Below are 16,824 nucleotides of genomic sequence, written 5' to 3'. Positions count from 1 at the left end.
TTCTCGCACGTACGTACGATTTTACAAGAAGAGTAGCTGAGAATGTTCGCAGCAGATGTCCAAAATACCAGTTGTTTGAAAGAAATTCCTTTATGCCATTTTTCCTAACAAATACCCTTATGAAGCCTACCAACATATTGATGGTGACTTGTACCCTTAGATGTGACTGTCTTTGATCATGCATAAGTCTTGCACGAGGCCGAGCCTTCCTGCGTATCACTCAGATATGCTAGTTGTAAGGAATTACACAAGATTTTGGTGCAAAGAAGTAAAAAACCTTTATTCGTACACAAAGGGAAATACATAGGCTCAACAACATGCAATATTTCCGCCGTGGCTTCCTGCTGAAAAGCAATCACTAACATTTACTTCAACGATTTACACTTACTTGGCACCAACAAAAACAGCATAGAGTGGGCAAGTAAAACTTTTGCATGCAACAAGTTTTTTTTTAAAAGAACAACGTGGTTAGTTAGTGATTGCATTTCCAGCTACTAAATATCATCACTTTGGTTCGTTGGCACTACAGATGGGCACAAATCTGCAAGTGCACAGCACACAGTAACAATCTTGTCCAACGCAGTATATTTGTCACCTGGCTTGCTTGTCACAAAATCTATTGGTTGAACAGCTTTCATGATAACTAACTTGTTTCGAACCAGACCGATGACCCTTTCAACATATATGCCTACACTAGCAAGTTTGCGGGTGCTGGTAACTTCAAGTGCAGAGAGTTGACTTTTGCCTTTTGTGAAAGCCGGGATGCGAAGAGTGGCACAGTACAGTTTGACACTATCTGCAATGTCAAAGCCCCTGTCTGCAACCATGATGTCCCCATGTGCGAGTTTGTCAAGTAGGCCACATTGCTCCGTGATGTATTTGTCGCTCGATCTTCCACCCCACCCTTCTGAAACGAATGTTATTGAGCCTTGGGGGCTAATACCAATTAGAAATGTTGCAGTGTTAATCGCTTTATATAGGGACCATGTCTCACTCCTAGGGAGCAAAGATGATGGCCGTTCAATCTTAATTTCAAAACAGTCTACCACGACAGCCACCTTAGTTCCAAAAGAGTCTACAAATGCCTGTGGCATTGCCCTTTGCAGTTCGCTTCTCTTTGGCCATACTATTTGAGACTTAAGTTTCCGAAATGCCCCATGCAGCCACCTTTCCAGGATCCTGCTTGCAGTGGAATGTGGGATTCCAAACCTGTAGGCAATATCCTGGAAAGGAAAATTCTATTTCAGCTTCATTAGAAAAACCGAAAATTCCTGGAATTTCGACAGGCCATTCTGAGAAGTGTGTTTCACGGCAGCTTCTACAAGTTGAAAAATCTCACAAAACAGGATAAAGTTGGCTATTCCTGTATAAAAGAAAACTTTTCCATCATCTTGCTGCAGTGACGCCTCTGTCACTTCCAACTTTGCTTTCTCTGCAGCTAGGAAGCACAGCTCACTAGCCAACCTCTGGCTGTCTGTGTCCAGGGCTTGTGATGCAGCGTTCAAATGCTGATTTTGCTGCTCTACAGTGTAGAGGTTGCAGGTCAGGCTTGCATTTTCCATCTGCATTGCTTGTATGTCTGCCATAGTGATATCTGTCTGGACAGCTTCATTTGTGAAAACAATTAAAATTATTGCCATTAGATACAAATTCCGCAACAGGTTCAGTTTGCATTAAGGAAAGACTTGTAGGACAAGCCAACCTTTGTCGTGCTCCTCGTCTGGTAAGTCGCCAGGGATGGCTGGTTCACTTTCCAGTGCAAGACCCATTGGCAGAGATGTATCAGCCACAGGTGGCAGGGTGGACGGCTCAGAGATCGGGGTGGTGGCCGCGTTTTTACTGCGCCGCTTCGTGCGCTCATAACGTAGTGTCCTGCCAGGTACACGTGTGTCATCAGCCCCATAGCCTAGATGCCGGCTAGGAGCCCAATCTGGGTTGCTGTCGTCCATGAGGTTGGAGGGCTTTCCTGCAAGCAAGCATAGTCTTATCAAATCGTGACGCGTGTTTTTAGCTTAATTCAAGTCTTCCCGATGCTGCAATTCACCAAGCAGGGTGTTTAATGTGTAATGCCAAAGTAAGGGCAAGCAAGGAAGTTCTCTATCACCCACAACAAAGGTCGAGCTTGGTGGAACGTAATCGACATGCGTGCACTTCGCAGCGAGGAGCATGCAATTACGATAACGACTGATAGCTGTCATTGTAATTGAGGTCCGCGATTTTAAAACTATCGTGATGGAACTTTTCCAAGCTATTCGACCTCCCCACCGCTCACCATGTCTTAACTTCGCTTTGTATAGTGCCTTACATTCACAAACGACTTATCGTTACCTTCTAGCAACCGAACGAAATAAAGTACAAGAGACTCGCCTCAGTGAATCGCACGTAGCGCGAAACGGCTCGTCGTTGCGAAGAGCTAGCTTTTGTGTAATCACAGTAACCTGTATGTTTACCATGATCTTAATTACCCGTGATGAAGTGACGTCCGCAGACACGAATGTTTTCCAAGTTTTTCAGGTTGTTTCTGTTAATGCGTGCCAGCCAAACACGCTGGCGTTCACCAGAAAGTCAAAATGTGCGCTCACAATGCCGGGTGATAGCTTTTGGCAGACTGAACATTCCAATGCCTTGTTCCCTCTTTGTAGGCTTTGAAGACGACTTGCTTCTCCTTCTGCAGCCGTAAATGGCACTAATTGGCATCGCGAAGCTGGACAGAGCGAGCACATGCACAACACAACACCACTGCGGCCCGCGCCAGCGTCCATAGGTAACCGACTGAGGTACACGGGCATGGCGGCGGCGCCTACCGGAAGTGACGAATCGGCGCTTGATGAAGCGCGAGCAAACTATGCATTCTTAAGATTTGGTGTAATTACCTCGGTCTTACCGTGACTAGGCGTAAGTATATAACTTGGTCATAGCATGTCCTGGCCTGACAAGCGACATTTAGCTGACCGTATATTGCCTACTGCTCCGTTCAGCCAGTTGGTGGTTGCGCCACTGCGAATGCGCTATACGGTCGGGCGCTGAGCGTGTCAGCGGACCGTCGGAACGAGCGAAGGATCACGTGACGCGAGAAGAAAAGACCAAAAATTTGGAGACTCTGAAGCTTCCCCTTTAAGAGTTGAACACGATAGCGAAATCCGCTCACTAGTGCACCTTTCAATCGCTAAGTGCCTACTTATTCACATGTTTTGTAACATACGCACGCACACCAACACGCACACAGTAGATTGGAACAGTGCACGCTATTATCGTCAAATGGGCTCGTTTTCGTCGTGACACCTGTCGAACAAAATGCGTTAAAGGGGCCCTGAAACCCTTTTTGAAGCAACAATGGAATGGATTCAGTAGAAGAGCTTATTGCCTCACGAATTCAACGCCGCAAAAATTTGAAGAATCCGTCCACCGCGATTGGAGTTACAAAGCTTTGTCGCATGCTGTAATTACATTATCTCTTCTCTCGTCCCGGCGAAAGCGCTGGAAGCTAAGCAGGGAGTGGTGGCAGGGCAAAGAAACTACCCCGCTTCGTGACGTTGAGCACTTTTTTGTTTCTTCGAATGCGCGGCTTTCTCGGTGTGATCGCGCGCACACGCGTTGACAAGTAGCGGCCTCCCGCGGCTATCCGGGTAACTTGATTTTTCGGTCACAGACGCACAGACGATTTTTTGCTCACCAGCAACGGGGCTGACGCTTGCGGCGAGTTTTCTGCGACACGAGCTCTTTAACGCTATCGCGCTAAAATGGCTATTGGGGTAGTAGGCGTTTGAACTGAGCTTGGGCTGTCTTGAAGGCTTCGATTGTAGTCCAGCTCTAAGAAAAGGTGACAAAAAAATTTTAAAAAATACTCATGTGTCAAACAGTAAATAAATTCACACTCTTTTGAAACAGAATCTTCTATCTCGCTGCAAAATAAAAATTATGTTTGTTTCATTTAAAACAACTTTCATGCACCGGTGGTGAGGCAGTATATAGCGTTGACCGAACGACACATGAATAAAACGTAAAACATGCGTCACGCTCCGGTAACCTTGACCATTTGAGCGGAACAGAGAACGGAGCGCAAAATCACTCAGCTAACAGTTCCCTACGTGCCAAGTTCACCGTCCAGCCCAAAAAATCAAAGCATATCCATGGAGTGAATGATGATCAGTGGGGCGAAGCTTCGGAGGATAATATTGGTAAACAGTAAACCATCTGTCTGTCTGTCTGTCCGTCTGTCTGTCCGTCTGTCCGTCCGTCCGTCCATGCTGAGTGGTTCATCGAACTAGGCGGTCACGTACCACTAGCTAGAAGGGACCAACCCACAACATTAGGAGCTTCGCCCCTAATAGCTAATCAGCCGGCCTATAATGTGATCGGTGCTAGAGGATGACGAAAACAAAGACTACGCGCACCATCCGAGCAGCGAGCTGCAGTGTACAGGCTGGCCATTATGATTAACACGTGGCCTTGGGTTTAGCTGCGATCGTCACGTTGCAACACGCTCGGCCGGTGCTGATCTCAGAGGCCACCGTGCTGATTTTTTTTAAATGGACGTGATGTAGGCATTAAAAGCTTCAGAATAAATTGAAACACCCAGTACCGCTAAAAAGTATCATCACAAAACGTTTCTGACGCTTTTTTGCATGGGTGCCCTTTTGAGCTCAGTATAATGACAAACAAATGCAACAAGATGACTCTGGTTTAAAAACACCACCCAAATTAGTCGTCTGTTCTTGACGCGAGGACTGATTTTATTGTAACCAATGAAACGCAGCGTGCTGAGGTGTGAATTTGACTTCCTCGTACTGTTGTCTCGTTCACAAAGAGGTATCGCCAAAGCTCGGAAAGATCCCGAGTTCCACTTAAATTGAACAAACACCAGACCTCTGCGGAAAGCGCAACATAGTCACTGAGAAAGCTGGAAGAGTCGCGCTTTTTGCGTCTGTCGTACTCTTTGAGATTATCAATACAAGAAGCCTTGCGAAGTACCCAGTACAACATAAATCATAATTTTTTGAAGTTATAGCAAGCACACACTGCATAATTATTCGTCATTCCAGGGGAAAGTGAGGTACCCGCCACACATTTGCAAAGCATTAGGTGTACTTTCTTAATGTGGTGGCTGACGACGAAGAAGAATTATGCCTGAGCCTTTTATAATCAGTTGGAGGTTTTAAACGAGCCACAAGCGAAGCAGAAGAAGAAAGCCTTTGGAGCCATCGGTCGTTGACGGTGGTGGTCTTGTCTCACAGACCTTGCTTGCCTGGCTTGCGTGCCTCTTCGAGTTCCTGTTCAGCTGTCTTCGGTGTCTCGGTGCACCCTCCCGGGCTGTGCTGCCATTGCGGGCGGTGCTGATTTGAGCTCCGTTGACTGTTGTCTGTCGCGTCTCCCAGCCAGGCAAACTCTGCCTGGTCGGCATCCCTCACTAATGATGAATTACCCACTGATCTTTTCTTACGCAGCGGTCTCAGCAGTGTTCCGGTGGCTCTGGTCCCAACAAATGGGGCTGGTAGTCACATGAAAAACCCCAAGAGCACCCAGGAGATGCTACGGAAGGTGACCGAACACTTCAAACTCATCACCGAGGTGCGATAGTTTGGTCGTGGAGGTATTCTGTGCTGTTCCCCAGATCGGGCCTGCGTATCAGATCTGCTAAAGTCCACATCGTTTGCCTCTCTACCGGTGAGCCCTTTTGTCCCTCCTCACTTGACCTGTGTGAAAGGTTTAGTTCGTGGTGTGGACTTGAGCCTGTCTCCGCACGAAATTCTAGAGGTGTTCTAGAGGTGTTCTAGAGGTGTTCTAGAGGTGTTCTAGAGGAAATTCTAGAGGTGAAGCTGCTGCTAAGCAAAAGGGTGTCGCGGCTTTGTCAAGCTGTCTCTGACAGCTTTTTCTGCGCCTCCACTGTCTGTACCCCTACAAGGCAGAAATAAAGAATTTGAATTTGAATTTGTGTTTTGTGCAGCAGGCGTAATGGCAGTCTTTCGCTGTTCACGTAGCGCTGACAGAAATAAGATCTCGGCAGTGTCAGTGATAGTTACCTGTGCTGAAACTACTAGACCAACAGAGATCAAAGCGTGGCTACTGATATATCGGGTCGAAGCGCGACCCTTCTCCACTGCAGTGCCTCCTCGTCCACTCCAGTGCCATAAATGCTGGCGTTTTGGGCATAGCATAAAAGATTGCCGATCAGTAGAGCAGTGTCAAATGTGTGCAGGACAACACAACTCTAAAGAATGCAAAACTCAGGAAAGGTCTTGATGTCTTTGCGGTGGCCCTCACCCATCTGATGATGGCACATGCCCTGCGAAAACTGAGGAGATTCAAAATATGGAAATATTTGCGCGAAAACGTTGTTCAAGACGCGAAGCTCGAATATCCATCACAGAGCGCTCTCGGGGGTGCGCTGTTGCTGCGATTCGTAATAACCATGTCATGGATTCGTCACCCTCAGACGTGATAGCCTCGACCATTGAGAAAACAATGACAAAGCTATTGTAGAAACTTTCTGTGACGCTGGCGGAGTCAATTGCTCAAACAGTAAATGCACAAATAGCTCAAGTCCTCATGAATGTTAATCATCCACATGCAGCCTCTATGCTTTCATCAGCTAATAAGGTGAATACAGGATCTGTATGCCGAAGACTCTTGAGGCCCGTGTACATGGACGCGACGGGGGCGGGCTGAGTTGAGTGGTGGGTTCAGCTTACCTCGACGCGCCCGAGTTTATATGAACTCGCACGGACGAGTTGAGGTGAGCGGTGATCGCAGCGACGCTTTGCGTCGAGGCGAGCCGAAAGCCCGTCTTCCGGTACCGGTTTCCGCTCCTCCAAGCCTACGCTCTCGCCGCTGTGGGCTGCGGTTGTTTACGCAGTTGTCGCTCCGCCACTGCGATGGCTGTCTTGGTATTTTTTTTCTCAGTTTGCACCAGCTGTTCTTTATGGTTGTGTTGGTGTCTTGGCTAACACTGCACAACGCGATGGCAGCAGTGGTTCTGTTGCGGCACAGCGCTCGCCAATCACTCGAGCAAATCACTCAGTTTTTTCTCGTTGACTAAAGCTAGCAACGTCGTTATTTCATCATCTGTTCACATGGTGCGTGGAGCCCGCGAGGATGTCATCGTGCCTAGCGCGCGCGTACCGGCCGACAGAGAAAGAGCAACGTCGGAGTGATGGGGACAGGGGAAGCGGAGACGGCGACGGGCGGGAGAGGTCACGAGCCGGCAACTCAGCGCGACTGGTTATACATGCCCTTTCTGAGCGCGGCGAGTTCGGTGAACCTACCCCCTGTCTTTGGGTCGACGGGACTCGCCGCGACGACTCTCCGCCCCGACGCGTCCGCTTTACATGGGGAGGGCGAGTCCAGAAAACCTGTTTATTTCCACTCAACGCGCCCTCGTCGGGTCAATGTAAATGGGCCTTAGGACCCGCTTTACATGACCGAGGAAATCCGATGGAGTTCTACGACGAGGAACAATTCCATTCTCGATACAGATTCACGGAGAACGCCGTTCGGCAGCTGCTGGGTATGTTGCCTCTCCGTGAAAGTGGGGACAACCGAGGACAGCCTGTGCCTCCAGTGTTACTGCTACTGATGGCTCTCGGGCTTTACGGCGCTGGCACATTCCGAACAGTCACCGGGAATCTCGTCCGCATTCCGTAGTCGACAGTTTGCCGTGCAGTAGGAAAAGTTACGCTACTCATCGCAAAGCACCTCTGCGTAATGCTGGTGCGCTTTCCGCAGCCGGCAGCACTTAGTATACTTATGCGGGACTTTTATGAAGTGGCTGAGTTTCCTGGTGTTACAGGCTGTGTCGACTACACACACGTGCGTATTAATAGCTTCGGTGGGGACGACGCCGAAGTGTTCCACAACCGCAAAGACAATCTCTGTTTTTTTCTTAAACACGATGACAATTTCCGCCTCTTTCGGTACAAAATTGACTCAGCGCTGTCTGTGTGCCTCGTCTATCCTTTCGTCCCGTCTAGGGTACTGTCTCTCGCTCAGAATGGCATCGCTTGTAGCACAACATTACGTAAAATTCCGCACATATAAAAAAGAGGTGACCCTATCACGGGTTTTTTTTTTATCCGCTTCACCATCATGCAGCGAGACACTGCTTCACTCCGCGAAACAGAATTCTGCTGAGGGCAATGTCCTGACACCCGCTTTTTCTCTTGTTTACCAAGCTCAACGAACGGATACGAATCACATTTGTTTCCAGAACTTGTTTTTTTTTTTTTTTGTCATATATAACTGCGACCTAGCCCACTACAGGCATGCACACAGGCGAACCGAAAGGCAAATACCATGAAAATCGCGTCACCTAGTGAGCCAGGTCAGCACAAATACACGCCATGGCGTTCGATTGAAAAAAAAAACGACGGACGAACCCAACGCGATGCTTGTTTCGCCTCCAAACAAGCAACCATGGAGAAACACCTCGCATTTGGGTGGCTACTAAAACCAGCGGGCAACGAACGCTTTACAGAAGCAACACTGCGCATCGCTGTGGCGGCAGGCACCACGTGCCGCTCGTTAGCCGTAAAATGGCAAGAATATGTTTGTGCCCCTTCGTTTTTATAGTTATTTTAAAACGTATGGTCTTTTTTGATGTAATGCATGCCTTATGCGAACAACTTCATTAATACCCTCGTTAGCAGGCGAGCAGCGAGTTTCTGCTTTGAAGCTCGTTCTTGACTTGACCAAGCAAGACAGCCTGAGCATCTATGAAACGCGAAGGCTGACTTGGGCGTTTTGAAGTCCGCTGCTTGCTTCACGCCGACTTGCTCAAGTTAAGGTGAAGTCGCGAGCCAAGTAACATCTCTGCATTCGGGGGTTCGACTGGGAAGCACGGTCACGCAAATGTTCATTTAGTTGGCCTGGACATCTTTACTGCAAAAAAAACATGAGGATCTGTGCCCTTCAGCACACAACATTGACGTGCCCAATGCCAATTCTGCTGTGACTTCCAGTTGTTTGACACTAGTGATGATGGCTATGTCACACTAATGAATGACAAAGGTGATACCCGTGACGACCTCAAGCGTGACGACCTAAAAAATCGAAAAAGACGGACAGGTCTTTTTCGATTCGTTTACCCGATTTTACACTTATTCACGAAGCGGAATTACTTGTGATTCTCTTAGCATTACGAAAATTACCTCAATCAATAACAGATGCCATTAGTCTTTCAGACTGCTTGTCTGTGTGTAGTTCATTAACTGCGTCTAATATGTTCATTGCTTTAAAAGTATTTTACGCCTTTGCCCCAAGACATTTACGACTCATTCGCTTGGTGCGGATTTCAGGGCATGAAGGTTTAACCCTCAATGAATATGCAGATGCACTCGCAGTGGCCTCAAATAATTATCCCACAATTTCTATATTGCTGACGCTAGTATTTATTGCCGTGGAAATTTGTCATATCAGATCAGTTTGAAAAATCTCGCCTGGCAACATCTGATTTTTCTCATATTAAATACCCCTGGAAAAATCGATGGTGCTCCTCTAGAGTGGCGGACTAAGATGCCGAGTCCCCCCCCCCCCCCCCTGAACTTTTATCTACACAGGTCTGGTCTGGCACAGTCTCCTCTATGCCTCGACTGCAACGAGAGTGAATCCCTTCACCATTTTCTCTTAACATGCAGGTTATATACAAACCAAAGGAATAGACTGTTGGAATAACCTCTCCGTAGGTTGTAGGTTGACTTTAAATTTATCCCTTCCGGTGGTCCTGTCCTTTGGAGCAACTGAAAAGGGATTTAGCCACAGGAACGTTTGTGAGGCCGTGTGCGATTTTCTAAAGGCAACAAAACAAATGGAATGTTAAGCTGATGCATAAATTCACTTTATTTCAAACCATATTAGCTTATTCGTTTTTTTTATTACCTCTAGTTATTTTATTTCAAATCTATTGTTTACCGATTGGCTCTTTGTGTAAACATCCTTATATAAATAATCCAGCTGGTAAAACAATTCCATCTCACAAATGAGGCCCCACCCGTTTCATGGCCGATCCCCCGTGGTGGGTTGCTCCCGGACTCTAAGGAACAACCAACCAACTCCAAGTTACGTGATTCGTATGACGCGTGGTCATTCCTTCATTTCCTTGCAACGCTATATAACACGCCTGAATGTGACAGAGAACTTCACAGAGGTCCTAAGGAAGCGGATCATCGGGACCTTATGTGCTTCCTCTGCAACTAGTACAAGTGCATTTCCAAGGTGTCGATTACTTCATAAATCATCATGCAGTGAAGCCTTGGAACTGTGTGTTGGGTCATAATAGGGGCAACTCAACTGGCTGGTGACGGTTGACGCGACAAGAAGCATCTGCACGGGATTGCTATGGCCTACCAGTTTTCCGGCGTAGCCACATCCAAAGCAAGAGGGCGGTTGTCAGACGGGCGCCATCGGTTCGAGGGCACAAGGCCCACCGGTGTACCAGAACGTGATTGACAAAGCGATAGCCTAAAGGACTGCTTGGTGGGCTGCAGTCAGCGCCAATGGATGTCGTGGGCCTACATAGCCGGCACACCCGCTTTGAAGGACGGAGGCCTATAGCGGCGGCTTAGGCGAAACTGAGCCGGGCAGCAAGGGTGCTGTCCCGCTCAGTACCACCGCGCTCATTTACGCCGAAGCCGCCGCTAGACCTCAATTATCAGTCTTTCTTCAAATGAATGATTGATTGATATGTGGGGTTTAACGTCCCAAAACCACTATATGATTATGAGAGACGCCGTAGTGAAGGGCTCCGGAAATTTAGACCACCTGGGGTTCTTTAACGTGCACCCAAATCTGAGCACACGGGCCTACAACATTTCCGCCTCCATCGGAAATGCAGCCGCCGCAGCCGGGATTCGAACCCGCGCCCTGCGGGTCAGCAGCCGAGTGCCTTAGCCACTAGACCACCGCGGCGGGGCTTCAAATGAATGAAGACGAGTAGGGCATTTTCTCAATGATTGAGGAGAAATTGACCGCTAGCATTACACATTGGGCAAGGTTATCGCACGCACTCTCCATGGGACCACGCTCATCACCAGTACTCACACGCTTTTACTCCCGAGTGGAACATACAATTTGCCGGGAGATGTTATTGATTGGGACATTACATGAAACGTATGACGGCAACGGCGAAGGCAAGAATCCGTTAAAAGGGTCCGATAGTAAGTATCACAATAATATACGGCGGATATGTGCCACATCTTAAGCGTTCTCAGCAACTTGTAAAATCTATTTCAAGGCTTTGTGACAAGCAATTTTTTAGTGGGCCTTTATTTCTGGATGTTCACCCAACTACCCCTGCTACCAACTGTAAAATTCAGCAGCAAATCTTCACAACTTGTTGCGGCTGGCCATTATTTGCTTTTTTTTCTCCTACGTGAATCCCCGCTCAAAAACGAATACTTGTTGCGAAGCGCACCTCCGACAACGTTACGAAGGGCGCCACGAATCTCACCGCTGGAAGCACTGTTTTGAAAGATGGCGACGCCAACACGAATTCCGCCGGGAAGGTCACCAGCCGTTTGATAGCGTAGGTTTCTCAGCTCGCGACTGCTTCTGCGCAGAGCTGATAGACAAGCGGACGGAACGACGGTGAGTTAAACAAGGTTTATGTACAGCATATATATATATAGGCATTACAAATTCGGCACTGGGGCCGACAACTTAGAGACTCGAAGTGCCGAGCTCTCTTCTCTGACACATAAGTCAACTCCTCGCGACTTTTATATGCAGGGCTTTTTTTATATGCACCGGGTGGATTCTTTGAGTAACCAAATGTCCAACCAGAAGGACCGCTGGTCATGAGGTCAGAATCCTTCAATGGGTTCACCGCTGGGCCGCGTCATTCTCATCGAATCTGGAGCCGCTGCGCTGCACGTGGCTGCACCCAAGGACGAGTGACGTCGCCACGCATTGCGTCAGACCCGCCAGACAGGAAGGCGCCGGTTGCTTGCTCGGTGGGCTCGCTGGCTGAGGTGACTCACTGTGCGTGCGCGGCAGAGAGGCACCGCCGCATGAAGACGCCGTTGAGTTGTTCGCGTCAGGCGGGCTCGCGGGCTGGCCTTGACGCAGATTGCCTTTTTCAGAGGCATGGACGTTCGCTGTGGACTCGCAGGCATAACAGCACCCCCGCCGCCAGACAATGCGCCGGAAAGACGAGCTGCTTCCACGTGGCTCGGATGTCAGGTGCGCTCGTTCGGCAGGTCCCTCCAGGTTCGCCTCCAGGGCCATGGGGAGAATGCAGCTCCAGACTCTGTTCCGGGAACACATCCCATTCTTGAGGACGGATCCCAGCTCCACTGGCTTGTCGCCACAACTTGTCGACCATCTTCGTTCGTCTCTTCTGACGATCTTTGGTTTCAGCACTTGTCGATGGTTCTGCAATTTGTCAAGAACGGTTCGACAACAGACAACACACGACACAAGCAAGTGCCCTCGGTCACACGACAGAACGCGAGACAAAGTATAGTACAACATAAACCTAGCTACGTGTCTATCGGAATTTCGTTCCCTCTACATCAAGAGACACATGTGGGACACAAGACTCTTAAAATGAGAACTCAATTTTTTTACACGTACAACAACGTAACGAAATAGAATAGAACACAAAGAACACGACGCTTGATTCTATCACCAAAGTTTTTTTTTGTTTTTTTGCATGGAGGGCACAAGTGCTCACCTGACAGCACCATGCATTTCTTGTTTCGCCATTCACCCTGCCTTTTCATGGCTGCCTTTGACGATGAAATACCTGGAAACAGCTCACATTTACACCCAGGGCAAATCTTGAGCGCATCGATGTAGCGAAGAAACATTGTTAAATTCTTCTGGCTTGTTAGCAGGGTCGGAATGTTTCCATCTTTCTCGATGTAGCTGCACGGCGGGACAAGCACACCTCTTGAACTAACTTCAGTCGCCAAGTCTTGCCGGATTACAACCGCCTTTTAAATGTACACAACGCCCCCAGACTCTTCGAGTTTGTAGAAGATAACTTAGATGGTAGAAGCCCTCACATTCCACGAATCAAATGTCGGGCTGCCCTGCACAACAGCAAGCCAGGGCGCAGTTCCTAGCGTGATAACATCGGTGCATTCATCAACATCCACGCCGTTACATGCGTCAGTTTCGTCGTACAAATATTCATCACTTTGGCAGGAAGAAACTTGGGCGGAAACCACTGACCTCACTTTGGGTGGCTTTCTTGCTGACTTCGGCACCGTTGGTTTTGAGAGATGCTTAGGTACGTTCGGAAAAATTCGAGGCACAGCGCGCTCCTTCAGTGTCCATCTGCCTCGCGGTATCGTTACGGTTTGACCGTTCACTGTGTGCTAATAGCAGCTTATGATGTCTACAGGCTCGAAATGAATGTCACAGACGTACGTTTTTGGCGTTACCTTAAAGTTCTTCCGTGGAATCGCGTTTTGCCATGCCTTCAGTAAGTCAGGGTCCTTTGGGGGCTTGAAAAAATGTCGCGGTCCGGGATTTGCAGCTGCCGAAGCATACCCCGAACGACAGCCGGGCGCGCTGCACGTCGGCATGTCGAGAATCCGCGCTGACACTTCACGGTATCCACTGCAAAGAGTTCATACCACTGTAGAACGTGTCCAAGCTGGAAGTACAGGCGTGATGAACGTGCGAGCGCCAGCAACACACCAAAAGCACGTGTCTGGAGCAAGCGTCACCGCCCATAGCCTCCTATATTTTTTTGTGCCCGCGCATTAGCGCTAAATACATACGCGCCATCCGTCCCTTATAGTTTTGGCGCTCGCCGCCAGATGCCGCACCGATCCCATAATAACAGCAGACGACGCGGCCTATGCACGCTTGCGTTTATGACGGTCTAGAAACCGTCTACATTGCATTGGATTATGCGTATACGTTAAGAAGTGCGCACACACCAAATTTTTAACACAAGCACTGTATGCAGAATGCAATGTGAGCTTTGTTATTTGATTTCGCGCTCAAAGCTTGAGCACTTTTCGAGACAATGGTTTGACATGAAAATCTTTTGCCAAGTCGTGTTTGTCAGTCACACTCGTCGCGAAGTTCAGAAAAAGTGGGCGGAGAAACTTCACGAGCACAACCTCCAAAAGTTTTTTATGATGTCCCGGGGTCGAGCACTTGAGTTTGTCACGTTTCTGTAGTATTTGCGCGGCGTTGTCAACGGCAGCCTTCAGTGGCTGATTCATCTTTCTCGCTCTTGCGAGGAAAACTTCCGCGTAATTCTTTAGAGAATTTAGAACCATTACGAGCTCAGTTGACGGATACAGGAGTCCACCTCTGTCCTGGTGCCTAATTAATGCATCCGATGGCGCAGAGGTGTTTGGTTTAGTCACCAAAGTGAAGCATTCATCACAGGAAATGGTTTCGTGGACTGTTCTTGCAATATAGCCACCAACCATTGCTAGTGCAGCAACATCTGGCGTTGGGAGCAACGTCTTCCCCCTGTCGAGGCTCTCCTCGAGGATCGTGGTTGATTCTGCTGGAAATGCTTCACCGTCATTCTGCGCTGCTCTTGCCGATCGCTGTAGGAGTGCTGATGTGGAGCAGCTGCTGCTCTTACTTATTACTTACTCTTACTTATTTCAATCGCGGGTGTGTTCAGCTTTCCATTGTTGTCCCTAAAACCCAAGGCTTCCTGTAGGCTCGTGCCCAAACGTACACCTGGGTGGATATCTCCACATTCAATCAGAACATGCTCCGCCGTTTCCTTATCTTTCCCGCAGCATGTGCATTGTTCTTCTTCTTTACTGAATCTTGCTTTATAACTACGCGTTCTAAGGCAACCCGATCTCGCTTCAAACAGTAAAGCGCTTCCCCTTGAATTATCGTAAAATGCCTCCCTCCTTATTTCATTTTTGCCCTTTCGGTAGTTACTCAAAGCCGGTTTTTTCTCCATAGCTGCCATCCATTCTCTCGTTTTGCGCCTCGGCGCTCCGCCAGGAGCGCTCGCATCCCATAATAGCTCGGGGGACGGCGCTGAGGGACCGACCGCTCGGGCACAAAGTTATAGAGGAGGCTATGCACCGCCACTCACTGCTTCCCAAGCGATCTCAACGGAACGCCAGCGCCACCTTTCGCAACGGCGACAAAACGACGCCGCCTCTCGAAGCGAGTTTGCAAACTGAAAAGTACTATCTAAAAACGTTGGTTTAGGCACAGGGTGGGCAAAATAGATTTTAAGCGGGTAGACTTAACTAAAAGGAGGTTATCTGATTGGTGGCTAAAATCAAAGCTCGAGTGAAAATTAAACCCTTCACTGCAAAGTACGAATCCTCAACCTCACTATTTATAGGAAAAAAAATAAATCTGATGGTTAGTTCACTAAGTATTACGGCTAGATGGCGCTGGCCGCCGCCCGATCTAAAGGGTACAGCCATAGAGAAAGAAGAAGATTTTTTATTTCTCTATGGTACAGCCGCATTCATCCATCCATCCGAAGTAGCCACAGCCGCCATTGCCAACAGTCTAGATCGCGACTAGCTAAGACTAAGATGCAAAGACCTCGATCTAAACCGCACGCTCAACAATTAATGGCTACTTTCAACATTTTGCAAGACCTGGTGATCTGTCCGTACAGTGAGCACCACAATGCCAAGATAGGGCGGCTAAGTATACACGTGTCGACGGGACGCTCGCCAGCTCCAATGAAAGCCATGCCCCTTCAATTCTAACCATGACGCGCCCGCTGAACCGGATGGCCATCTCCAGCACCTGGCTACCTGCCCAGACAAAACAACAATGTTGCTGTGCACGCAGACCAGCGACGACCCTCCTTACGAGTTGCCAGCGCCAGGAGGTTCACAGCGCCAGGAGGTTCACAGCCTTTTCATCATGAGCCCGAGGGCTCATCATGAGCCCTCTGCTGACTGTCCAAGCTGAGGTTAGTGGGACTTTTATTCAAGCGAATTGGTACATTGTTAGTCGGGAAAAAATGTCCCAAAAAGCATGAGAACACAGAGAAGCTGTACAAATTTAGCGTTCGTATGTGTACTATGTTTCTGTGTCCTCGTACTTTTTTCACAGTTTTTTTTCCCAGCTAACAATGAGGTAAAGTGAGCTGTGTTGGACCTAGCATGCAATACTGATCCTCACTCTGACTGGTAGGTCGTGACTGGCGAGCGTCATGGCACCTGGGACAAGGCTCGGGTCGGCCATCCCTTCGGCGCTGAGGTCACCCACCCGACCGGTAATCTGGGGGCTGCGCGAGCCTTGGCCAACTGCCCTCGGATTGTTCAGACCTCAACAATTTAAGACCAGAGTGCCCCGGCAACACGAGGAAGCATAAAGTGGAAGCCCTTGTGCGAAGGCTTATGGCACTTGGCCGTGCTTACTAGCAGCAAAGCTTTGACAAGGCCTAAAGATACCTCAATAAAGGATCTTTTATATGCAGGCGCCCATTTCTATCTGATATTTTCATTCTGAACATATTGCTGGGCCTTTTCTTTAGTTGAAACATTTCTGCTATACAATATGTTGTGATAGTAAATCTCATGTGCGACTACTGCAGTTTGTCTACTTCGTCAGTTCAAGTACGAAGACCTTGCGAAGTGATGTCACCTTTATTTGTGAGTACTGCTGTCCTGAAAAACTGCAGCAGGGTATTTACAAACATCCTAATAAACCTGTGAATAATTATAAAGGTCATTTGTGTAATGAATAATTGAAGTACAGCATTTGAATGTACAATACTCAAATGCTTGTTCATTAATTGGAAGAACTGGTTTCACATCTCGCTAGTGAACTGCCGTTTTCCCATTTGGTAGCTTGCTCATTGAAGTTGCTTTTTGCCGTGAATGGAGAACTCCAGAATTGTTTTCCTTCTAAACTAAAAAAAAA

At 48.3% G+C, this 16,824-nt stretch overlaps 1 protein-coding gene, 1 long non-coding RNA gene and 1 pseudogene across 2 annotated transcripts; 1 reads left to right on the top strand and 2 right to left on the bottom strand.

The window, feature by feature from the left end:
* Positions 1-494: 494 nt before the first annotated feature.
* Positions 495-4,431, bottom strand: LOC142775423 (uncharacterized; annotated as a pseudogene).
* Positions 4,432-11,577: 7,146 nt separating this feature from the next.
* Positions 11,578-13,671, bottom strand: LOC142776447 (uncharacterized). The gene is made up of 2 exons (XM_075880143.1): positions 12,665-13,671; positions 11,578-12,363 (listed from the first exon to the last, which is right to left on the bottom strand). Exons 1-2 carry the CDS (start codon positions 12,798-12,800, stop codon positions 12,068-12,070), a joined length of 432 nt encoding a protein of 143 aa, XP_075736258.1. The 5' UTR covers positions 12,801-13,671; the 3' UTR covers positions 11,578-12,067.
* Positions 13,672-15,374: 1,703 nt separating this feature from the next.
* Positions 15,375-16,380, top strand: LOC119161010 (uncharacterized). The gene is made up of 2 exons (XR_005108392.2): positions 15,375-15,868; positions 16,093-16,380. It is a non-coding gene; the product is annotated as an uncharacterized LOC119161010 (long non-coding RNA).
* The last annotated feature ends 444 nt before the right edge of the window (positions 16,381-16,824 follow it).

Source organism: Rhipicephalus microplus, chromosome X, assembly GCF_043290135.1.
Source record: "Rhipicephalus microplus isolate Deutch F79 chromosome X, USDA_Rmic, whole genome shotgun sequence".
Classification (NCBI taxonomy): domain Eukaryota; kingdom Metazoa; phylum Arthropoda; class Arachnida; order Ixodida; family Ixodidae; genus Rhipicephalus; species Rhipicephalus microplus.
The sequence above is the reverse complement of the archived record's forward strand: the minus strand, read 5'-3'. Positions and strand labels throughout refer to the sequence as shown.

Coding starts and splice junctions, on each gene's coding strand:
- LOC142776447 (XM_075880143.1), bottom strand. CDS start 12,800: ATGTTTCTTCGCTACATCGATGCGCTCAAGATTTGCCCTGGGTGTAAA. Junction 12,364..12,664: donor GAAATGCATGGTGCTGTCAG/GTGAGCACTTGT, acceptor GACAAATTGCAG/AACCATCGACAAGTGCTGAA.